Source organism: Crotalus tigris, unplaced genomic scaffold (genome assembly GCF_016545835.1).
Source record: "Crotalus tigris isolate CLP2741 ecotype Arizona unplaced genomic scaffold, ASM1654583v1 scf7180000017601.7605149639:7615979, whole genome shotgun sequence".
NCBI lineage: Eukaryota > Metazoa > Chordata > Lepidosauria > Squamata > Viperidae > Crotalus > Crotalus tigris.
Genome location: NW_024096505.1, coordinates 1,215,243 through 1,241,872, shown reverse-complemented (window position 1 = coordinate 1,241,872; position 26,630 = coordinate 1,215,243). Strand labels below are relative to the sequence as shown.

Sequence of the window (26,630 nt, the reverse complement as noted above, 5' to 3'; positions counted from 1 at the left end):
TGTGTACATATCAGACAAGTGTAGCATTCCAGATTTCTATAAAATTAATATCTGCACCAAGTCTCAAAAATACATCTGTCACACCATGCTAGACCCAGCATCATCAAATCCAAAGGCTTGATAAAATCTATAATTGCTTTTTGGCAGGGGTCTGTTCTCCAAGCTTGCAGTTTAACTCCCGGACATTTCGTTAGCAAACTAGGTAGCATCTTCAACAGGGGTTTGGGGTGAAGTGTCTTGATCATTTATATAGGTTCTGGGTGATCAGCTGGTCTTGTGACTGGTTGAATCACCAACCAACCACCTGGGACCTATACAAATGAACAAGACACTTCACCCCAAACCCCCGTTGAAGATGTTACTAGATTGATGACAAAAGATCTCAGAGCTAGAGCCCTGCCAAAAACTACAACCAGAGCTATGAATATTCTCAACAATTTCCAATCTATAACTGCTTTCCAGGTTATAACTGATCTGCCTATAAAAATTAGCATGTGGGTCTTTGGTGGAAGTCAATCCAAAAGTCTCCCATGAATCTATTCATGACACAGATCTATTCTAGACATAGTTGCTTTGAATAAGTACATATACACAGAATTTTAAATTACAAACCTGACAGAATATTTTACTGGTTGGTTTCTTTAATCTCCTACTACAGGGTTCTGAAATTCTAATGGATGGTAAATATTTTCCTTTAAAATTAATTATAGTGAGAGAGCTTCTGAAGTGTTGAGGAAGAGCATTTCTAATTCCTTGCTTTAAAAACAAAATGCCACACTTTTCCTTATTTATTTATTTTCCATATTAAATAGTATCAACTCAGACTCTGGACAGAATATAACAAAACCGTCATGCACAGTTAAAATATAAAAAACAAATAAATGAAAATGAAATATACTAGAGTCACCAAGACAATTAGGGATCAAAATTATTTTCATGACATAAAGTTTTGTAAACCTCCAAGTATGTATAAGGTCAACCTATGCCCATGCATTCTCATGTCTATTTGTATGTATGAAAGTAAATCCTGAATGTCGAATAATTGAATCAAATATAATTTACACTTTTGTTTTAAAAGCTTCCGCAAAATGTAATGTATAAAAGACAATGGATTTTACACTGATAGTCTATTTAACTCCTACAATTTTAATAGTCCATCAATTGATAAGAGACAATCTTAAAAACAACGAAAAAAGTTGCAAAACTATGCATGGTCATTCTGATTTAGGACGCCATAGGATTTGGAGCATGGTGACATTTTATGCTTTGCTTTCACTGATTTTACCATGCAACTCTTTGCAAACAAGAGATAAACAAATGACTCCTGATCTATACACTGTCACTCTTTTGGAATCAATGGTGGAACAGTGTTGAACTTTGTCTTACAGTATTGTACAAAAATATGCAATTCCCTCTTTCTGTTGATTAAATTATAGATGGAAGAGAAAATGAAACAGGATTCCTTGTTCTCTGGCTATTGCCTGTTATTTTGTCTTCATCATCAACTTTACCCCAGAAATTATGTTTCCATTGTATCTTTGGTAAAAATCTACAAATTCATTAGATAATTCTCAGCCAACTCTATTATTATAGATTAGGCAACATGAGAAATATAAACCAGCCAAGAGAAATTATTTCAGGGATAATTTAGCGGCCCTTCCCAACTCCTTGATTCTTTAAGTATAAGTACTAATAAGCCGTATAAGTCAACAGAAGAATGGAAGATTAGAATAATGAAAGAAATCACCTTGTTCAGAGAGAACAATATTGTTGCATCTGACTACAACTGTGGATGCAAACAGCAGCAATATAATAAGAACAAGAATGCATTTCTAAGAAACCATACCCACCCTTTTTTGTATATTCTCCAGCCTATGATTCCTTGGTACTGGAGCCAAGGACAGATTGCAGATAACTCTTAGGTACAATGTGATTTGTGGTAATAATTAAATGCAGTGAGTATCTCTCTCGGATTTGTGCATCTTTTTAATGCCCTCTCTGTTAGATCCAGTTCTCTACCATTGAAAGTAAGGTATCAGCAATACACAGCTTGTGCTGTAAATGTCATTCTGCAATTTGAATAGTGAGATCAGCACATTCTCTACTAGGACTGCTTGAGCTCATAAAATAATGAAAAATGCCTCACTTATATCCAAGGGAAACAATTTATCCGCAGTTTTGAACACTTCTTTGTTCTCTGTGTATTCCCAGCAGCAAAATCTGTTCACAACACTTCGGGTTTCATTTGAAGTCCTTAATCATGCTCCAAGTGCTAAAGTTAAAGGAAACTAAAATACCACTCACAGGATCGCCAGTGATATGAAAAAAAAAAATCCTGTGAACATTGGTGCATTTAGTCAGAAGACTATAGGCAGGGCCCACGATTATATTCAATCTGTTTCTTGTAGATTTAATAAGTTGCATATCCATTCATTATTAGAGGAGAGCAAAGGTCTGCTCTCGTGAAGATACTAGCCCCCAAAATTAATGGGTTGGGAAATATCTGTGCTTGCGTTTTTATCATAACACATATAGTACCTAATAACAGAAGATACTTCTATTGGCAAAAGGAGAGTTCAAAACTTGAATGAGCCAAAATAACAGCAACCACTTACAAAACTAGATAATATAAGAGTCAATCCATCTTTCCCATCTTATACATTACAATCTCACAATGACAATACCACCCAGGCGAGAAGGTAGCAATGCATGAGCATCATTCAGAACCACAAATTTACAATCAGTTTGCGTATATTTTTATTGCTTTTAATTTAACTATGTGAAAAATCTGAAAAGGAAAGAGTAAGTTTCACCAATGCACTGGAAAGTTCTCAATCTTACTTCCCTACTACCCATCTACTTTCCTACTACTACTAAACTGCAGTAAAAGATGAGTCCTGTTTTCTGAACGTGATGGTAACTGAACTGCATCATCTCTCTCATATCTCCTTCTGCTAACACAAGTTCTTCCTTGTGATATAATTTTATATAGTGTCATCTAACAATCTTTTGGCTCAGATTTGGATCCTATAATAATTCTATAAGGCTAGCAAGTGATGAAATATTCTGCATAGGATGTCAGACATTCGTATAACATATGCAAGGCAAATTAGGAAATTCTATCCCAGCCTATAGCTGTCCTTGTTAAAGGCACAAGGACCAAACCCCTGTTGATAAAATAGGCTGGAGACTTTAAAACAAAACAAACCCTTTTTAACATGGGTGACAAACCTGCCAAATAGTCCAAAACACAAACAGCAAAACTCAATCCAAATGAAGGAAATAGTCCACAGGAAACATGATGCAAACAGAAGAGTAGTCACAAGCAAGACGAACAGACCAGGATTCAAAGAAGTACTTTGCAAACGGTTGCCTTCAGCAACCAGCACCACCCACACCTCCTCTTTTTATACAGCAGTCCCAAGGCGTTGCCTCTCAGTGCCTTCTCCTTTTACCCTGGAGTTGCTGTATTGACTGCTGCTGATTTACTCTCGCTAATTGACGACGTGTGCGTGCATCAATTAGCATGTCCATCAGGTGTGAGTCCTCCGAGTCTGACTCATTCTCCTCACACAGCTGAGCTTCATCAGGAACACGACTGGAGGGCCCAGGCTCTGCATCAAACCGCGAGTCCTTTAATTCATCAGAGCCTCCCTCCGCCCCTGATGGCCCTTCAAATGCCTCCTCCACCTCCTCCTCAGATTCCTCAAACTCAGCTGTTGGGAGCACAGGCTGGCAGGGAATCACAACAGGAACATGCTGGAATCTAGTATTTAAGTCTGTCAATAGGGAACAGAAACTGTAGAAGTGGGCAATCACAGGTCAATTTTACACACTTTCTATAACAATGTCAAATCATACTTCCAGTTTAGATACAAATTAGAAGATAGATAACAAATACAGAGATACAGATACAGACAGTTACAAAATGATCAAATGGTTCTGTATCTCAGCAGTCCCCAACTTTTACCACTTCGTGGCCTGGCAGGGGAGGAGAGGGGAATCGCCCTGCACAAGCAGAGGGCTGGTGCGCACATACACATACCAGCCTGCTGCTTAATAATAATAATAATAATAGTAAAGTTGGAAGAGACCTTGGAGGTCATCTAGTCCAACCCCCTGCTCGGGCAGGAAACCCTACACCATTTCGGACAAATGGCTGTCCAGTCTCTTCTTAAAAACTTCCAATGTTGGAGCATTTACTGCTGTTGGAGCATTTACTGCTTGTGCAACTCAAGCTATGAACATGTGCATCAGCACTCTGCTCACACAATTCGAGCCATGCACATGCATGCAAGCTGGCCTGCCGCCAACATGGCCAGGTTCCAAACAGGCCACGGCCTGATAGTGGGCTGTGGCCTAGTGGTTGGGAACCCCTGGTGTATGTGCTCATTTGATCTTAATATATGAAAATGATTACTTTATTATAAATATAGGTTAAAAATGTAGATATAGTTATTTTACAGAAAAGTACACAATATATTGGGTAGTCTTCTCTATTTTAAGCAGTGTGAAACTAAAATGCACTTGGCTAAGAAATGTTGAGATAATTTAGTTCAATGTATTTCTGCATGTTCCATTTGCCACGCTGTTTCATATGTAATTTTAATAAACCGAGAAATTCTGTAATTGATTGGCTTTAATATGCATTACCCAATGAACCATATATGTGATGTCCTGCGATTTTATCAGTAGGAAGCATTCTTACAATATATCAATTTTATGAGAATAATCAGGGCTTTTTTTGTCACAGAACGCCCAGAACGGAGTTCCGGCACCTTTTTTGGATGGAACCTTGTAGGGTAGGCAAGGCAGGTTGTATGACATGTGTGAGTTTTTTTTTTAAAAAAAATACAAAAAAAGCATTGAGAATAATCATCTTTCAGAATAACAAAGTTGGCTAAAGAACTAGAATATAGCTCAGAGAAGGTTAAGAGAACAGTTAAGAGCAATAACCAAGTAATTTTAATCATTACAGAATGATTTATGGAAGTGACAACTGCAAGGAACTGTAGTGGTGTAACATAGCTGGCGAGTCAAAATTATTTCTCTAACTCATTTTGTGGGCAGATCTATACACAGTACATGCAGCCAGAACATGTGATGCTTGCTATTTCTATCATGTGCAGAAGCCTGTCTGATATATTTACCAGAACTATATCCAGTGCACAGATTTATGTGTGTTGTTTTGTGTACCTATATTCATTCTCCAGCTTGTGAATTCAAGCCTTACTTTGATCCACGCACATAGTTCTAAGTTAAGGAAGGCAGATTCTGATTTAAGGTTAGGAAAAAAGCATCCTCACATGCACTTAGTCCATAGAGCAAGGCAATGGGTCTCCCTTCACTGGATGTGTTCAAGCAATGTCTAGAGCAGGGGTCTCCAAACCTGGCAACTTTAAGACTTGTGGACTTCAGCTCCCAGAATTCTAGGGAGCTGGCTGGGGAATTCTGGGAGTTGAAGTCCGCAAGTCTTAAAGTTGCCAAGTTTGGAGACCCCTGCCCTAGAGCAATCTTTCTCAACCTTGACCACTTGAAGATGTATGGACATTTAATTTCCAGAATTTTAGCTGGCTGGGAAATTCTGGGACTTGACGTCTGCATATCTTTCAAGAGGCTAAAGCTGAGAAAGAGGATACACTTAAGGTGAGATACCCCTAAGCTGAATTCTTGCACTTAGCAGGGAATTGGAATATATTGCCTCAAAAGCCGCTCCCAGTGATTGCATGATAGCAAAAACAAAATCTAAGACATTGTAATTTTGAAATTAAATTATAATTATAAAATTTAAAATATAGTTCCAACATTATTTTAATGCATTGTTTCCCACACCGCATGGTACAAACAAGAGGGGCACTTTGGGAATGAGTATTTATGTGTAGAACTGCCTAAGGGACTGCAAAATGACAAAATAATCCTATCCCACCTATGCTTTTATTCTGCCCAAGGGTTTTTCTATTGCACGCTTACATTAATGTTACCAGTTTAGAAACACTGCTAAAAATGGAAGATGCCAAAGAAAGTACATGCATTATGGGGGGGGGGGAATTGTTCCCTTGGTTTGCTTTTGCTTTGCTTTGCTTCTTTCCCTTCCCCCACTGCCACTTCTTTTCCTTCTAGTTTGGCAGGAAACAAAAAATCTTTCACTTCCTGTAAGCTGCAAATGCCTTATTCTTTGTATTCCCCAAGTAGGAAATGTGGAAATATAATTTCATTTTGTGCAGCATTAATGGGTAGGAAATTATGCTATTGCTTCTAAAGCACTAAGACTTTTTTGTTAATAAATTTATTGAAGTTTTTAATAAACATAGTGATGAAGACTTTTCCTTCAACAATTTGCAATAGATACTAATGCAAATTGAATTTAGAAGAAAAAGGAAAGATAAAAGTTCAGAAATTACAAAAACAAGATGAAGACTAAAAAAAGAAAAGGGCAACAAAGACAATAATAAAGAAGTGGCTTCCAGACTTCATCATACTGAACATAACCTAGTATATTAATTTATACTAACCATCTTTTAAAATTACAAATAAAACCTCTTCTCTCCATAGTCTGCCTTTAATAATAATAATCATCATCATCATCATCATCATCATCATACATGGCCAGTACATTAAAAAAATAGCTGGGAAAGCAGATATTAACAAGACCTGGCAATGGCTAAGAGCACGAAAATTGAAGAAAGAGACCGAGGGACTAATTCTGGCTGCACAAGACCAAGCCTTAAGGACAAATGCATATAAAGTCAAAATTGAGAAGACAGCAACAGACAGTAAGTGCTACCTATGCAAAGAAGCTGAAGAAACAGTGGACCACCTGGTAAGCTGTTGCAAGAAGATTGCACAGACTGACTACAAGCAGCGGCATGACAAAGGAGCAACAATGGTGCATTGGAAGATCTGCAAAAAATATCATTTGCCTGTAAGCAAAAACTGGTGGGATCATAAAATAGAGAAAGTCATAGAAAATGATAAAATTAAACTGCTCTGGGACTTCAGAATTCAAACAGACAAGCACCTGCAACATAACACCCCAGACTTAACAATTGTCGATAAGAAAGACAAAAAAGTTTGGATAGTGGACGTGGCAGTGCCTGGAGACAGCAGAATAGACGAGAAAGAACTGGAGAAGATAACAAAATACAAAGACCTACAAAGAGAAATAGAAAGACTGTGGCAAAAGCAAGCAAGGGTAGTACCAATAGTCATAGGCTCCTTGGGTGCAATCCCAAAACAACTGGAACACCACTTGAACACCATTGGCATTGACAAATTCGCTATTAGTCAATTGCAAAAGGCAGCCTTACTAGGAACTGCTTCCATCCTGCGACGATATCTGTAATATCATCAAACATCCACATCTGCCTATCCCAGGTCCTGGGTAAGGACTCGATAGGTAGACAAAATGCCAAATCCAGTCTGAACATCTGGCTGACTGTGAGATGATCAATAATAATAATAATAATAATAATAATAATAATAATAATAATAATAATAATAAATAAAGTTGGAAGGGACCTTGGAGGTCATCTAGTCCAACCCCCTGCTCAGGCAGGAAACCCTATACCATTTCAGACAAATGGCTGTCCAGTCTCTTCTTAAAAACTTCCAGTGTTGGAGCATTCACCGCTTCTGGAGGCAGGTTGTTCCACTGGTTAATTGTTCTAACTGTCAGGAAGTTTCTCCTTAGTTCTAGGTTGCGTCTCTCTTTGGTTAGTTAGTTTGGTTAGTTTCCACCCGTTGCTCCTTTCTGGAACTTTGGAAAATAGCTTGACTCCCTCTTCTTTGTGGCAGCCCCTGAGATATTGGAACACTGCTATCATGTCCCCCCTCGTCCTTCTCCTTGTTAAACTAGACATACACAATTCCAGCAACCGTTCCTTATATGTTTTAGCCTCCAGTCCCCTAATCATCTTTGTTGCTCTTCTCTGTACTCTTTCTAAAGTCTCAGCATCTTTTTTACATCATGGTGACCAAAACTGGATGCAGTATTCCAAGTGTGGCCTTACCAAGGCATTTATCTAAACGCAATCCAGTAATCATCCTCTTTTCAATCCTAGGTCAGCAAAAAGTCTATTATGAATTTCCAGAAACATTAAACAGTTTCTCCCTGGTCAAATAATCCAACTTTATATTCCTTCTTTTTGCTTTGCATAATCTTGGTTTTTGAATTATTCTTACAGCACCTCAGGATTTGATCTTTCATCCTTCTCTGGCATGTAAAAGCCTTTTGCCACCTACTTTGTAACACCATCTCTTGGGAACTTCTGGCACATGATCGACCGACGTGGCACACCTTGGTGTACCAGGGTTGCCAGACATATGAACACAGAAGGACAATCTTGGCACAAGAGAAGCGAGCACTCTGCAAAGCCAGAGCTGTAAATGCTGAAGTAACAGTGTCTACATTTCTTTGTTCAGTATGTGGCAGAACATTCCATGCTAACATCGGTCTTATCAGCCACCTACGGACACATCGTTGATGGCCCATAATCCACAAGATGTCAAGGTCCTCATCGAAATTGATGGACGAACAACTTGTAAATCCCATAAAGAGGCATCATTCAGAATTTCTTGTGGCAGCTGTTCCATGTCCAGAGTCTTTTCTTGATTTATCTTTTGTATTCCCATTTTTTTAATCTGTTTTGTTCCCTTCAAACTCTATAATGGCTATGTCAGTTAAAAGATTTTTAAATTTTTTCTCATCATCCTCTAAATGTTTATCTATTTGAATTTTTACCCTTTCTGAATTGTTAGCTACTAATATTTCAGTCAGTGTTCAGTTTCAAAGTTTTTTAAAATAAGAAAAAGGTATAGCTTAGCCCCGTGGTGACGAACCTATGACACTTGTGCCACAAGTGGCACACAGAGCCCTCTCTGTGGGCACGCACACTGTTGTCCCAGTCCTAGGCCTTCAGCTGGGTTTTATAAAACCTTTTCGCTTTAGGCCGCCGCCGCCATGTGCAAAAAAAAAAAAGGTTCAATCAATCAATCAGTTTCAACTTCTTGCGGGAAAAAAAGATCTCGCAAAGTTGGAATTGATTGATTGAACTTTTTAGTACCACCCAGTTTGCCATTACCACCACAGCCACGCCCACCTAATGGGCCACATCCATCCAATTGGCCACACCCACCCTATGGGCCACGCCCACCCGGCACCTGACAATATGTAAGTGGGTTTTGGGTTGCAGTTTGGGCACTCGGTCTCTAAAAGGTTCGCCATCACTGGCTTAGCCCTTTTAACTCTTTTCTGCTTGGTCCTTTAGTTCCCTCTAGTGTCTATTTCTTACCTTCATTAAGCCAGAGTTGCTAATATGGGTTAGTTCTGCTTCAGTCCTTTCCTATGAGTATATTATTTAATTATGTACTTATTTTAAAATCTTATAGCAAAATTAACCAATATTCCAAATCTCTCTCTCTCTCTCTCTCTCTGTTTAACACTCTCTTAAGTTGAAATCCTTTTTAATGCTTTTTGTCAATTATTTTAAATTAAGTCTCTGTTTACATTTTTTTTAACTCTGAAAATGTAAAATTCATCAGATGTCACATTGAGCTCACCATTTTGAAGGTCTCTAATAGCCATAAGGTGGTTAGATTGAACATTTCCAAATGTGATTAAAACGTGAGTTTCACTGACTTAGTGTCCTTATGAAAGGTTCTGCCACTGCTGAGAGCAAAGATGTGATCTCCCTCAGTTCATGATGCTCAAATTCATCTGATACCACTGTTATATGGTCTTCTTGTGAACTGCTGCCATTCAGAGTACTGATGGGTGATCTCCCAATTGCTCTTCTCTGGGAAGATTTGCAGGGCTGGACTCATCAGTTGTTCTTCCCAGCGGTTTAATGTAATCCTCTGTGTTAATTATCCCTTACATGAAGATACTTATGATGCTCGGCTCTATTTCTCAATAATTTTAAGACTTAAATGACACCTTACAGTGTTCAGATGCAGTGATAGTGTGGAAAAGGACCAATAAACTGAGACCGAATCACATCCCTTGTGGGAAGGTATTTTCTCAATTTGGGAATTGGATAGTCTATCTGTTCTAAATGAAATTGTTGTCTCTCAGAAAGAACAAATATAGTCACGGAATGCTCTGAGTGTTATAACTAGCTTTGAAAATCTAAATAGCTTCTCTGCTTAGGATTGTTTATTGCCAACAGAGTTGTCACATTAATGACACCTTTTGTTGAACAATCTAGCTACAATGGCTCCTCACAGATTACAACTACCGTTAATGTGCTTTACGTGAAATTAATCTTGCATTTGATCTGGAAACTGTAACTAGTACAGGCAGATTGCTAAATGAGGCACATGATCATGTCACACACTAGCAACTCACTGATGGCTGCCAATTTACTGTCGAGATTGTTTTTTGTCTGTTTGTCTGTTTTGACATACAACTTTTCTATTATAGATCTGATGGATTACTTAGGAATCAGAGATTCTGTTGCATTTGCCATACAACCATTTAATTCTGTGATTCCTCACACTTAGTTCTTCCCAGCTACCTAGAATTCTCCATGAAATCTCTCAGGTGTCCACAAATACATCTTATTAATACCTGAGAAGAGACACTCTCTTCATTACCACCTGTGTGTTCTGGTTGAATTGCTTTATTTTATTTTTCCATTTTCCACCCCACCATTTAAATTTATCTATTTTATATTCTATTAATGCAATATTAGTTTTTACTAGTTTCACCGTAAACTGCCTCAAGACACAACTGCATTGGAAGTGATATGCAAGAACCTTGAAGATTTAAATGCACGATTGATCCTCTTTCAAATCCTCTACACTATAGTATTGGGAAATGTGTGTCTTAGAGCCAATTTCAGAGGCAAAGAGTTAAAAAATAAAACTCTTTTCCTCAAGACCACAGACTCAATCTGGATTACATCTCCTCACAAACAATTACCATCCAGTGACGTACTATCAAACCACATCTGGGCACAACATCAAATGTAGCATCTAGGTCTGCTGTTACTTGTTGCAAATTAATATATTTCATAAGCATATTATAAAAAGTTTTCAATGTATAAATAGTATTGCCCAATGTGATCATGTTTTGGTTTTCAAATCATGTTGTACAAGCATAATGTAGAACAAACATTTCCAAATTGATGCCCTCTAGATATGTTGAATAAATTTCCGTCACCCTCTCCTCATCGAATGTTAAAAAAGGCTGAGAAAGAAGGAAAATTAGCAAAATAAAGTTACAGAAAAAGTTACAATGAGCAGTGATAGCAAACATTATTTTTAGTACATATTCCGCTTCCGTATTCGTAGAAGGTAAACAAAATAATTAATTTAACAATGCCATTCTAACATGAAACAAATCAAAGTCGAACCAAAATCACAACAGTTAAAACTAAAGATAATGTTGCAGTTTCTCTCTGTAAACAGTATGAAAAAATTGCAGTGGGACAGAGATTTAAAAACTTTTATGCTGCTCCTTCTTTGCACATTGGTTGATCTATGACTGCAGCCACAATAAGTCATGTGGGAACTGGACATAGCAGCTTAGCTCGTAACAGCATTCACAGTTCCTTACCCAGTCATGTCTTTTATACTTAATCCTAACTTACAACCATACTGGAGCTCAAAATTTCCATCGCTAAGTCATAGGTCAAAGCACTCATGTGACTGACCAGATTTTATAATTTTTATTAAGTGGCTGGTAAGCAAATAGTATGGTCATTAAGCAAACAAGGCATTGTTAAGCAAATATGGTGATCATTAAACAAATCCTTGTATTCCTATAACTGCATTTTGCCAGAAACAAAACTGGCAAAAAAGTTGTAAATCACGGCGATGTCAATGCAGAATGTTGCAACCAGCCTAAAGGTGATTTATTTGCCAAGTGTCCAAAATGCAGTCATGTGATTTGGGAGTGGAGTTACAGTCATCAGAACTCCAGAACTAGGTCGTATCATTTGGGGAGTCTGTCGTAAATTCCATCGTAACGAATGACTGTTCATTAAGCAACAACTACCTGTAATATAAAGAGAAGCGATTCTGATATATTTGCCTAAAATATAAAAGAAGGATGTGCTAATACTATTAGTTAGATCTAAGGAAGCCAATTTAATCTTGATCTGGAAAAGTACCAAACATTCTCATAGGATGTGCATATTTTAATAAAAATGAACTGGGAACCTAGTAGACAACTAGGTTTTTGTCTTTAAAATCGTCTACTACAAAGTTTCAACCTCAGCAACTTTAAGATATGTGGACTTTTAATTCCCAGGACAACATGGAAATACTGTTCCACTAGTAGGATGATCACTTATCTCTTGTTTATCCTCTTCGAAGAGCTATATCTTCTACCTAAAGGTTTGTTCACTTCGACTGAAAGACCAAAAATCTTATAAAATAGAGAAGTTTGAAGCCACTCATCAACAGAGATGGGACTAAGCAGCTTAAAACAGATGCATGGTTCACTTGTTCACAGCTTTTCCCATTATAGTGACATCTAATTAAATAATACTAATTATTTCTAAAATTGCCACTATTTGTTCATGTAAACATGTAAATTTTATGCAAATCAGTATGTTCTTTAGTCCTATTTATGTGAAAATGCATACTAATATTTTCATACTAATTTGGTTTTACCCAGAATTTGGTTTTCATTGACAATTCTTAATCTGTACATTAATTAATCAAGTAATCTTAATCTCGAAACCATCCTCTTTCCAGCAAGTCTTTGAAATTCAAACTGTACTTATTTTTTTCTCTTCAAGACTCAACACTAACTTTATGGAGACTTTACTACAACAAGCAGTATCAGTCAGTTGTTCCCTTAAATCCTTGACTGGTTTGGCAGGTAGCAGGGAAGATGTAGAAGTCTGCATTTTTCTCGAACTGCCTGGTTTGGAAATTGGGGCCAATACAACTACCTATTTTTTTTTATTTATAAGCAGGGAACCTGATAAATTTTGGATAAACAGATTCTTGCATTTTGAAACTTCAGACATGGTATATGATGCTTTTTTTCAAAGTTTTTTACCTACCTACAAATGAATTTATAGTGGGCAGACTGATGTATCATATTAAAGTGTTAATGAATTAAGTATTTGTTTTGTTTGACATACAAGGGCAAACTAGTGATTCTGCTAATATACAATCTACTGTATCTTACTGCCCATAGTTTCCATAAGTGAGCTGATTCAGATGAACTTGAGGTTAATGTTGAGAAATCCTTTGGGATAATTATCTTGAGGGGACTCACTATTCATAATGATATTTATCGTAATGATGGATTAGAAAAGATCCAGAATATTATTTTTATAATAATCCATGATTGATTCAATCAGCCCATCCTATTTACTACGTCACAGTATAAATATCTTACTATTGCACCGAGATGATTTGAAAAACGGTACCTTCCATTGTTATGATCAATCATTTTCTTTTGAGATCTGTGTTCAGAATTGTTCTCACTTCTGGAAAAAATGGAATACTATAGCTATTGCAGTGATCTACTCATAGAAGAGGGTGGTTTCCAAAAGATATGGGTATATTCTGAGTCATATGGCTATTGAAGATTTGGTTGATCATAGGTCGTATTGAGGGATAATAAAGGCAATTAATATCCCTCCTTGGCAATTGCTCCTTAGCAGATCCTCTGCAGCTTCTTGAGTTTCTTTGAGAAGGGAGTGAAGCAGGTTGAGATATATTCTGAATACAAGTTGGGGAAAATGTCAGATTTGGGATCTGCAATGGAACGCATTAGTGACCCTGAGGAAAGAGGAAAAAAGATGTTGCCTAGGAAACAATCAGGAGGGACAGATGCCCATATTCGCTTAACAGTCACAGAAAGAAAGAATCTGGCCTAATGGACCAGGCAGTTAAAAGTGGTGGGTGGGAAATTTGTACTTTCAGATTTTCAAGATTCTGTTAATTTAATCTTACAATAAAGTAGAATTAGCTCATCTAGTCCTGGTTCCTGTCTGATTTACCTGGGAGAGCTGACAATCTAACATTAACACTGTTGTTGAACCTACTTTTTTGGTAGTGATGACAATCAATAAGCATGCTTTTCTCCAGTTTTCTTCTTTTTGGGATAGCGTTTTTTGCCTATTTAAATGGTTGCAATGTTCAACTTTGGTGCAACACAATTCTCATTTCTCCATGAGTTAAAGGGAAAAAAGAAAGTAGAGTAAAATTCAATAAAAGAAAGGTTGAAATAGACTTCAGTTTCTACTTAATGTATTTAATAATCTTTCATATACTGTATGCAAAATAAAAGAGATATAAAAATCCTACAAAAAGTTTGTCAGGTTCATGGATATTAAAAGTAGTATACAGAGTTTTCGTCTCTATGGCATCTGGTTACTTTCAGTATTTATTATATGCAACAGAAAGATTGCTTTTGAAGTGCTCATTTTTGTAATAGATAGACTTGCTGAGTGAAATATTTTCTTGATTTTGTATAAAAGATGTTTTTATTCAAATAGACATCATACCTGGTTGCACTGAACAACTGCTGTTTCAGTTAGTGCAATAGTGTAAGGCTGAAGCTGAGATCATCAAAACCAACAGCACTTTAGAAAACAAACAATACTCAGTTCATTTAGATTAAACTGAAGGAAATCATATGCTAAGAAAGTTGCTTGAATGAAACGTCCTACTTCAAGAGAAAACTCATTAGTCACTTTCTAACAAAAGTAAATGTTTTAAATCTGAGGTGATCGTTATTTTAATGATTAACAGAAAGCTATCTAATGAACTCGATGCCAGTAACTTTCTAACATAAAAAAATGGAAATGAGCAAAGCAGTCCCATTCAGTAAAGCAGTCGCTCCTCAGCTTGGTACCAGTTGGATTTATATGTTAATTCACCCAGAACACAGGGGTTGGGAAAGATAATGTAGCTAGTCAGTGTATTCTGGGGATAGCTTCCATATTCAACCTTTTTCACCCTGGAAATATTTTTCTTCCCCAGCTAACCTGTGGGGTCTATATATGTGTAGAGATTGAAGTCCCATATACTTCAGAGACATTGGACTGATGAAAAATATCCCATACTCTCCCAGTTTGGAATGTGAGGGGAGTGTACTGATGTCATTCACCTATCAACTAAGTCATAATATTATTTATCTGATGTGGGTTTAGTATATGGTATGAACTTAGTGAACTGCAGTGATTGTGTTAGCATGGAAAATCCACTCATTTGGAAAATATGTGACATTAAATGTTAGACGTACCTCTAGGCACCTGTTTACTTTCTCTCTCTTTCTCTCTCTCTCTCTCACACACACACACCTGCATACACACTATTCATAGATCTCCCATATTGCATCAGTTTTGGCTCTACAGTCTTTTGAACATCTCTGAAATAAGACTGAGTGAACAGCAGCAAAATAAATAGAAATATTCAATATACAGTAGCTTCAAATACTACCGTAGTTCTGGATAGAAACATGGTACGATCGTTTAGAACCCACAACACCTAAAGGCAAGCTGTTCCATTGGACAAATGGTTCCAATTGTCCGCACTGTTAGGAAGTATCTCCTTAGTTCTAGGTTGCGTCTCTCCTTGATTAGTTTCCATCCATTTTTTCTTGTCTTGCCTTCTGGTGCTTTGAAAAATAAGTTGATCTGCCTCTCAAATATTGGAATACTGCTATCCTATCACCCCTAGTTCTTCTTTTTTTTCTAGACTGGCCATTCCCAAATCCTGCAACCATTCTTCATATGTTTTTGTCTCCAGACTCTTAACCATCTTAGTTGCTCTTTTTTGCACTTTTTTCAAAGTCTCAGCATCTTTTTTGTAATGTGGTGAAAAGTTGCAAAAGGTGACCACATGACTCAGGGACACTGCAACCATCATAAATATGAATCAGTTGCCAAGCGTCTGAATTTTGGTCATGTGTCCATAGGGATGCCGAAACTATTGTAAGTGTGAAAAATAGACATAAGTTACTTTTTTCAGTACAGCTGTAACTTCTAATATTCACTAAATTAATTATTGTAAGTTGAGGACTACCTGTACATTTCATATCTGGGTCTGACTTTTCAGATAGTATAAAATTGATTTGGAATCATCACTTGGATCTTAGTTCAGAAATATTTTTATTTTGGCTAAACTGCTTTATTCAGAAACATTAAGGACTAATAAATATTGCACATTTGATTAAAATGTGAAATATTGCAGGATTGGAAACAATATGGAGGGAGACCTTTTCATATATATATAAAATCCCACTTTCAAATACTTGGTAGTAAAAACCTAATAAAACTATCTTCAAATCTCCCTTGGTCTCCAGGCTTGCTCTCATTTTTCAAAGAAGTCCATGCATCACAGCATCTGATTCGCCCATTCAACCCAATTATGTGCAGGAACGAACATATATGCAGAGTTAGGGCAATCTCTAGACTGCTATATTGAAATTAATTACACTCAGCTTCATAAAGTGCATTTATAACAAATATCTGGAACTTCTTGGACACTGCACAGAGAGCATGTTCCTCCTACATTAAAAAAATTCTTGGTACAATTGAAGCTCATGTTAGCAAGAAACACAAAAGTCACCCTTTGTAGATTAAAAAATAAGTCAGTTTCTGCAGCTGTTGTGTGAGTACCCATATTTCTTGTTGCTGATTATTTTCATGGTGTCATAGTGAATGATTAACACCATGTTAGCATCAAAATAAGAATAGTTTTCTAGTCAATAGTTTTCTAGTCAAACAGCTGTATATTTCTATCTGTTTGGGATTCCTTCATTCTGGATATCTAGGGGCCACCAGTTTCTTTCTGGCAAGGTTCCTATGCTCTTAACAGCTGCATGGACGAACAGAAATTCAACAGGTAGAATTTTCTTTATTCTCAAAGTTTGGAAAACCTGTCCTATTAAATGCATAAGAACAAAAATAAGGAGAAATGGACACAAATTTTAGCAAATAGTCTAATTCTGATTTTCCTGATTTTCAAGAAGGTGAAGTTTGCCATGAAGAAGTGGTTGGATGAGCAATCTATTTTACAGCTTAATGTTAGCTCATTCTTCAAATTACACATAAAGTATATCTCCATCCACTGAAATTCTTCCTCATTCAGGTCAATTGGAATGTGTGTTTCACTGCAAAATTCCAGTTAAACATTCTGCAAAACGTTCAGCCATGCAAAAAACATGATGCCAGGTCAACAAGTCCACATAGACAAAAAATAAAAGGGGCAAGCAAAAACATGATGAAGATAGATTAACTTAAAAGGTCAAATGAATAAAATAGGTAAATACCAGAGGAAAAGCAAGTTAAAGAATGTATAGTAAAATAAGCCAAAAATATAATATTCAGATTGATCATTGGGAATGTGGTTAAAAGGTCTGAAATTCAGTGTTTTATAATTTAAAAGTAAACTTTTTAAAAATAATGTATCATTGGTATGACATCAGAGAAATTGTCTAAGATGTATAAATGCACTTCTAATCACTGTTGGAAATATGAAAAACATGAAGGGACATTATATCATGCATTGTGGACTTGTGAAAAAATGAAAATATACTGGATACAAATACAAATGCAGGGAGTTTTAAAAATTAACATTCAGATGAATCTGGAACTTTTTTTACTAGGACATATGGAGACTCAACTAAAAAATGCTTATGAATGATTGGTTTTATATATGGTAACTGCAGCACAGCCATTATATGCACAAAAATGAAAAACTACAGAAACACCAATAATGGAGGAATGGCTGAGTTTGTAGAAATAGCTAAACTGAATTGTTTGATCAAGGAAGGAACAATTACACACACACACACACACACACACACACACACACCATGGTGAATGCTCCAATACTGGAAGTTTTTAAGAAGAGACTGGACAGCCATTTGTCTGAAATGGTATAGGGATTCCTGCCTGAGCAGGGGGTTGGACTAGATGACCTCCAAGATCCCTTCCAATTTTTATTATTATTTTGTATCATTGCACAGTCAGCCAGATGTTCAGACTGGATTTGGCATTTTGTCTACCTATCGAGTCCTTACCCAGGACCTGGGATAGGCAGATGTGGATGTTTGATGGTATTACAGATATCGTCGCAGGATGGAAGCAGTTCCTAGTAAGGCCGCCTTTTGCAATTGACTAATAGCGAATTTGTCAATGCCAATGGTGTTCAAGTGGTGCTCCAGTTGTTTTGGGATTGCACCCAAGGAGCCTATGACTATTGGTACTACCCTTGCTTGCTTTTGCCACAGTCTTTCTATTTCTATTTGTAGGTCTTTGTATTTTGTTATCTTCTCCATTTCTTTCTCGTCTATTCTGCTGACTCCAGGCACTGCCTATTATTATTATTATTATTATTATTATTATTATTATTATTATTATTATTATTATTATTATTATATTGAAATTCTCTGTAAGATCTCCATTCACTATTATTTTACCTGCTTGTCTATGATAAATTGTTTTGATTATATTTACAAAGTTTTCTCCAAAATCCATATAGTTTAGTTGTTGAACCATAAATAATAACTTTATTGTCACCTCGAATGTACACTAATACATTAAAATGAAATTTCATTGCATTCAGCTGTCAAAGGGTCACCACCTCCGATATACTCTACGTAAATATGACATAAATAAATAAATAAATAAATGCAGAATTATGCATATACCCACATATATCATATGAAACAGAAAAACAACAGTCTAATTCAGGTTAAGTATACATGTGCATAGCGAGAAAAATGAATCTTGCGAGTTTACCAGACGGATGGCATAGGGAACAAAGCTATTACTATTACAAAATGGGATAGTCTTGCTAGAAACATTTCAAAACCTCCTCCCAGAGGGGAGCAACAGAAACAGATCGTAAAGTGGATGTGTGGGGTCTCTAACAATGCTTTGAGCTCTAAGCACATAGAACTTATAAGCAGCATCCTGAATATCAGGGAGCGAGCTTCCTATGATCTTCTCGGCTGTCCTTACCATTCTCTGTATGGACTTTCTATCTGAGGCACTGCTGTCACCAAACCAGACTGTGATGCAGTTGGTTAAAATGCTTTCAATTGTGCTTCTGTAAAAAGTGGCCAGGACACAAGGAGAAAGATGTGCTCTCATCATCCAACGCAGGAACTGCAGACGCTGGTTTGCATGCTTCACTAAGGATTACACGTGAAGAGACCGATTCAGATTGTTAGTTAATACTTAATACTGTTGACCATCTCTACAGCTGCATCCTTGATAATGAGTGGAGTATGACTATGCTGTCTCTTTCTGAAATCTACAATGATCTCCTTTGTTTTATCAACATTTAGAACCAGGTTACTTTTATTGCAGCAGAGCTTTCACCTCTTCCCTATAAGCATCTTCATTGTCATCCTGAATAAGACCCACCACTGCCGTATCGTCTGCATACTACACAATATGATTCGTAGCAGATTTGGCACAGCAGTCGTGGGTCAATCTGTGCTTTAGAAGAAGCAATTAGAGGTTCAAGCCATATTTTATTTGTTATTTGTTCTTCATTTTTTTATTTTTTACTAACAAGACTACTGATTTCCTAGGACAGTGGTAGCGAACCTATGGCACGTGTGCCTCTTCAACCAGCCACCTGCTAACTCGCTGAGTTCCCACATGGCCAGATGCATCCCAGCACCCATGCACTTGCTGGCCTGTGGGGGGGGGCTGGCCGCCCTGGCCCATCTCACCTTGCCTGTGGGGGGGGGCAGGCCACCCTGGCCCTGGCCCGTCTCACCTTGCCCTATGACAATGGCACCCCCACCTTGCCCCACTTCACCCCGCATGATGAGCCTCCTGCTCACCGCCCAACCTGCCAGAGACCCCCTGGATCTCCCCCAAGCATGCCTGGCCCCCACAGGTGTCCTTCCCCACGAGCAACATCAAGGTGATCACGCCCACTTTGGCCACACCCACCCAATCTGCCATGACCACCACAGCCACGTCTACCCAGTGGGCCATGCCCACCTGGCACCTGGTGATAAATAAGTGGGTTTTGGGTTGCAGTTTGAGTACTCGGTCTCTAAAAGGTTTGCCATCACTGTCCTAGGACTATTGATTTTCTAGTCCTATGAAATAATTTAAAGGAAACTGCTATCTAGTTGTCATATGGATTCCTGCAGCATAAGATATTATGCCATAGGCAGAAATTAATTACTCTTCCTTAAATTTCACATCACATATTTATGCTTGCTGTTCCTGTGTCATGCTAATGTCTACTGGACATGAAAATGATTTAAGAAACTTCTGTCTGATTAGGACATTTTGGCAGCAATTTGTTCAGCTCAAAATTCTAGTTAGTCTCTTAATAACCAAATCCTGTATGCCGGGAAATAATTGCCAATTGATTTCCTTTCTCTGGATGGATCTTATTAGACACATAACAGTTTTTTATCCATTGGGTCATCCTTTCAGAGATATTTCCTTACTAAATGTTTTCAGCAACGGCAGAACTTCTAATGTGCTTCCTTTACTGGGATACATTCAGAGATGTATCTGCCTTGAAAACAGCACACATTGAACTTTTCAGCACAATTAAACAGCAGCACAGGAAACATTTTACCATATTTTGTATTATGTCATAAATTATTTTATGTATAGTTATTATAAAATTTGTTTAAAATGCACAGGATTACTGATTCAAAGAACTTTTTTAAAATACTATTTTTCTTTTCCTGAACTATCCATTTTAATGATTATTTTTTAGTTAAGTCCATCAATATACTAGCTCAGCATTTTTTTCCAACCACTGCAGATAGAAGTGTTTCCAAATAGCTGCAAAAAGAAAAAAGGCCCAGCAAAAAAAGTATTTAAAAATATTCTACCAGGTTCTAACCAATAATCCTCTGCCTGTCAAACAAGATTTATAACCACTATATTACTGCAATAACTGCAGTCGACATTAAAGTGAAAAGCAGATCCAGGTAAGGATAGTGGCTCTGTGCAATAGCCAATTAAATATATGTTTATTTTAAACAAAGTAAAATGCAGCAGTGGTTGAGCCAGCTCAAGATGGAAACACTTATTTTAATATAGAACTGGAAAATATGGGAGGTCTCATTTCTATAGCCTAGAGATTAACTGAGAGTAACAACATTGATTCCTGTGCTCCAGATACATTTAAGAAACATAGGAGCCATACCAACTACATACCGTGTATAAGATATTTGAAACTCATTTTTCTTCCCACTTTCTCTAACAGAATACTTGACCTTCTCTTTTAACAAACTGGATTGTTTCCATCTGTTAATATAGACAAGTTTATTTTTAATCTTGCTTTTCATTGACTCCATGAAAAAGACTCACATAAGCAAGTTTTGTAAATGCAACCCTCTGGAAGCAGCATTTTTAAAATCATTTCAAAGGACTATCAGTCTCCTGAAAAATCAGTAGGCTTGCCAAAGAAAGGTATCCTGTTATATACCTACATCAAACAACCCCATAAAAAATTCTGCCTGAGGGATCAAATGAGCTGATCTCAGAAATACAAATACCTTTTCTGAAATAGAATGCAGACAAGCCTAAGCCAGAGATCTTTTTTCCATTCTTACTTCTGAAGTCAGTTTTCCCTGCTAACCATTTTTGGTCACCAAAGGACCTCTTCCCTTTTCCATCCATTTCTACTTTGGTCTTTTGTTCATGTATGCATATTATACACATTAACTATTTTGTTTTTAAAAAATTCTTATTGTGGCCCTGTTTATGGCATATGAGCTAGCTCCATATGGCTCTTAGCCATCAAGCCACTGGCACACAATTTGAAGCCATGTGTAGAATAGACGTCAAAGCTGCCTACTATAAATATCTACTGGCTGCTGCTACATGCCTTTAAATTCCTGAATGGTTTGAATCTTAGCCTGCAATTCAAGAAACCATGCACCCAAATGGCAGAAGTCATCCCAATTCTGTTAAGTTTGTATATTTCATAGTATTTGCTGACAGAGTTTTCCAATGAAGTAAATTATTCCCAAATGCTTCAAGTCATGCCAGGAATGAAACTTCATGTCTACAGACTTTCATTTTAATGTTAGTAACCTACTTTTAAACATTAAGCTTATCCTTAAGCTTAACCTTAGTTCCTTTTTTTATTTTTCCTCTGGCTCATATTAAGTACCAAATTCAAGTATACCTCAAATTGATGAACAATCCATTACTGCAACTCATGAAGGTATTATTTTTTTCTGATGCCAAAAGTTCACCTAACGAACTATTATGTCATCTTGACCATCCAGTCTACACACTACAGTACTGCTCATTTCAAAATATAACACAATCTTTATCAACATAGGATCATCATAAGCCAAACGTCATGGAGGATACAGTTTTATGTGAGCTTATTTGAGCTAGTATTAGTTTGTTTAATGTTCACTTCCTTTTCGTTTATCCAATTATTTATTTACAATTAACAACTATGTCCCTTTCAGTTTCCAAAGTCCTTGTAACTACTTAGGAAAAACAGACAACAAACCATGAGGAAAAATACCATATTAAATAAAATAAAACATTTTAAACTAAAGAAACATAATATTAAACATTAAAAAATTCTTCATATCTAAAAAAAAATAACACCGCCAGTGCCAGATGAACATAACTACCCACTCTTCTCTGTAAACACTTCTATAATATTCAAGACATATTGAAGGACAAAGATTACTTTGATCTGAGACTGTTTAAACCTAGAAGGAAAGAGTTACTATGATTTCTACGCAAGTATATCACTTTTTCTATAATGTTTTCATTCGATGTCCAATTTTGTTATCCATGAAGATAAAACAAGTTACATCATAACCGGATCTTTGCTTAAATTAGTGAGTGTATTTACTTCTGGCTACTGTATTTTTTAAAATCAGTTTTAAGACTAATGTACCATTGGCCACATAAATGGGAATAGAGGTAGAGAAACAGGACAGTCTGCAACATAACCATTCTTTTTAGTTTTATTATTAACGTCTCTTACTGAAAAAAATCATATTCAGGTCTCAGCAGATTTATTTTTTAAAGTTAAATATATATGTATTATTCCTTTAAATTATTCACCTACATCTCAGTGAGGTGTTGAGTAACTTAATAATTCTCACTACCTAGTTAAAACTATATAAATTGATACCATGTACCTTACCCTTATCAGGCTGATTCAAATAATTTTTATCATATCATTTTATTAGCTTTCCTTTGGTGTTCCCTTTCTCCAGAGAGTAGGGATATTCTTTATGCAAAACTGGTTTCCAGATGATTTTTAGACTGCAAATCGTTAACTACTTTCAAATATGATGATGAAACGCCTCTTTTAATGAAATGTGTGCTCTTTCTAGTCTTTTGCATTCAAAATTATAACATCAACTCCTTCCTTACTTCCAAGATTAATCTCTTGCTAGATGAATGGAAAGTAAAATGTCTGACTATTCTGAAATTACAAACTTTTATAGATTTTATGTTAGCACTGTGAGTATTAAAATTTGAAACCAGAATTCAGCACAAAGTTGAATGGGCATAATTCAGTACATCACTGAGACACAAGAATAGCTTAGATATAATCAAATGCAATTTTATTCATTGTCTTAAATCTTTGCCTTCTAACAATTTTAAGCCAAAATGGCAACACGTTGTAATGGAGGGAAGTGCAAATGTTAACATATCAGGCCTAAGAATATTCAACCACTCAAAACTATTTTATAATAAGAACTATGCATATTACTTCTTTCAAAAAAGACACAACAATTCAATATTATTTTCACAAAGCAACTGCGTCTTCACTACATTTGTATCTTTCATAATTTCTGAATTTCAAAAGTCAAAATCCATCTCAGAAGAAAATTAGGATTCATAAAAACAAACAATTAAAGCCAAAGTAGAACTTTTGTAAATAAGTTAAAATTCTTAGGACATGTCTCTTCAGATATATTCCTTAAATGTAACAGTCAAGAGCTTGGAAAAAACAGCAGGGCAAAAGAAAATAGAGCAGAAATATGAAAATCCATGTTTTGCTTTGACTCATTCTGGATGTCTCCTATCCACAATAAAAGTGGGCCTTTGCTCAAAAGAGAACCCAGAGAAATGCAGAATTAGTTATCTGAGTCATTTATTTTATATCCAGCAATTAATGTTTTCAGCATTTTAATGTTCAGCAATTATACAGTATTGGCATGTTTTGACTATCTAAATTATGAAAGTAAAAGAGGGTAATACTTTTACATCATTCTAATATATAAATAGCTCACAGCTTCAGAAGATGGGTATTCTCAATGGAAAGACAACTATGAGGGGAAGACATGAAAACTTATCAATAAAAATGCCCCCGCTTCAGATTGAAGATTGTCTTAGAGAAAGTTACACTGCAACATTTTTTTTTTTTTTTAGAAAATTTAAAAACAACGTGAAAGACTATCTTAATCTTAGGGAAACAAGGACAGTGCTCCTTGTTCACTTTAGCAAGATACAGTCAGAAACTCTTTTATTCTTAAGAAGTAACCATTGAATTTTTGTTATTAATAGATTTTTATATCCATGAATTATTTATCACCGTACTAACAACCAGGCCTAACAAAATATCCATCGTCCTAGTCGCTTGAACTCCAAAGGAAGAAATCATAAACTGATGCTAGTGTCTTTTTTTAGCTAATCTCTAGCTAGTTTGGCTAATCTTTTTTAAAATTGCTAACCTTTTAAAATTAGCTAGCACTATACAAAAGCATAGATCAGGGGTCCTCAACCTTGGCAACTTTAAGACTTGTGGACTTCAACTCCCAGGATTCCTCAGCCAGCTTTGCTGGCTGAGCAAACCTGGGAGTTGAAGTCCACAAGTCTTAAAGTTGCCAAGATTGAGGACCCCTGGCATAGATACAGGATAGACAGTAGCTATCTTTTCAGTTCCCCTGACTGACCCTGGAAATAGGAGGAACGTGGCACAGAAGCACTGAAGAGCAAGAAATACGATAGCATCAAATTTAACCAGCCAGCAACTATGGGTGTGGTGCTAGGGCAAAATGAGTTGTGACCTATTCCAGAGGTCCCCTTCCTACTGTTGGCTGCCTCCACTTATATTCTCTCCCTCTCCCTAGAATAACAGAAGAGGCAATTTGCCGGAGTCACCCACTATGCGGCTTGGTTCAGCTTTGGAAGGCACAGAATGAAATGGAAATCTACAGTCAGCAATGGGGAAAAAAAGGTTTTACGACTTATGCTACTCCCTAGCTAATTCTTCTAAAAGGAGGACTCAGGAGAGCACTAGGAAAGATGGTAATGTTCTTCTTTTGTCCCTTTCCAATGCAGTAAGCTTGTATATTCTGAGGAAACCAGGGAGAGAGAGACCGAACCTTCTGCCAGCAACCTTTCACCCAGACAATTCTGCTGATAATTTAACTTCCATAGTTTTGATATAAATATTTAGAAAAAATAATCCTTTACTAGATTCTTAACTAAGGTCATTGCTGATGTTAAAAATCAAAATTTAAAATCTATTCTCACTGCTACTAAAATAAGAGGAAGTCAAATGAAGAATAATATAGACCAAAGGTACTTGATTTTACCTTAACAAGCTATGATATGGCAAACATAAATTCTGAACTATATCCCTTAGCTATCAGATAAGATTCTGATTAAGGGAGGATTATTGGTAAATCCACTCACTCCTTACAAATATTCCAGACATTAAACTCAGTATTTCTAAGAGACCTGATACATCACAAGTCAGGAAATTCTGAGATGCTATTTATGGCTCGGATTCCTGTGCAGGAATGCCAAGCATATGAACCATTTAATTACAGTGACTAGATATATTAGAAAGTATGTATAATATTTTACAAATTACTACAGAACTTAAAAGTATGCTTGCAAAGTTAAGGATAGCCTTAGCAAGAGTCCTACATTTCACCTTCTAATACTCTGAGGTCGTCAAGCAGTTCTTGGGCCAGAATTTGTAGATCTTTATTACGGCTCTTTGATAGCAAAAGAATACGTGGAAGTGGTAGGGAGTCACGTATTTCAAGAGCTGACTTAGTTAATATCTCTGGCTCCATAATCATGGACTGGAGAAGTCGTAATACATGAAAACATACTTCTGGATCTGGATCTAGAAAAGAGAACGAAAATAGTATAGCTATGTGGCTTTAAAGAATGGTCACCATATAAGTACAATAATGGCAATAATAAATACCATTCTTAGAATTTAAAGCAAAGCTCTAAATTATTCCAGTGAAGTCCTTCTAAAACTAATTATTTTAGCCACCTATTTACCAATGTTCTCTACACTAAATCCACAAAGCACAGAAATAGCAGTGCTACCTTCTCTGGTTCAATGTTTGGTTAAAAACCCTAAATTGGAATACTATTCCACACAACCGGGAATTCTGATTGTGCCAGTGGATGCAGTTATAATAATGGTAAAGCCAATCTGCATGTCTAGATTTCTTTTTCTCTTATTCTGTGATGCATGGAGAGACGTTTTTAAAAAGATGGCTGGTTTCTTTAGTCTTTCTTTAGTTCCAAATGTAGAACATTCCCTAAATGCAAAGGAAATTTCATGTGTTATTATCACTTGCAAAGATTGCTTATTACTATATTTTTTTCAATTAACTTTATATAATGCAACACTGAAGTGTAATCTGGTGAATTCTATAAGCAATATTACACTAGAACTATCCATCTACCTACCTACAGCGCTTC

General features: G+C 36.5%; 1 protein-coding gene across 8 annotated transcripts in view; it reads right to left on the bottom strand.

Moving 5' to 3' along the window:
• The window catches only part of LOC120319546 (heat shock transcription factor 2 binding protein), a 114,158-nt gene that overhangs the window by 67,311 nt on the left and 20,217 nt on the right, over positions 1–26,630 (bottom strand). For 5 of the 8 annotated variants that reach the window (XM_039368546.1, XM_039368581.1, XM_039368555.1 and 2 more), the window contains 2 exons: positions 25,840–26,037; positions 9,140–11,998 (listed from right to left, as the gene is read on the bottom strand). In XM_039368546.1, the coding sequence (XP_039224480.1) occupies positions 11,856–11,998; positions 25,840–26,037 (341 nt within the window). In that variant the 3' untranslated portion in view covers positions 9,140–11,855. Of the gene's footprint in view, positions 1–9,139; positions 11,999–23,493; positions 26,468–26,630 lie in introns of those variants that run through there. The other 3 variants (XM_039368537.1, XM_039368564.1, XM_039368573.1) reach the window with 3 other exon arrangements.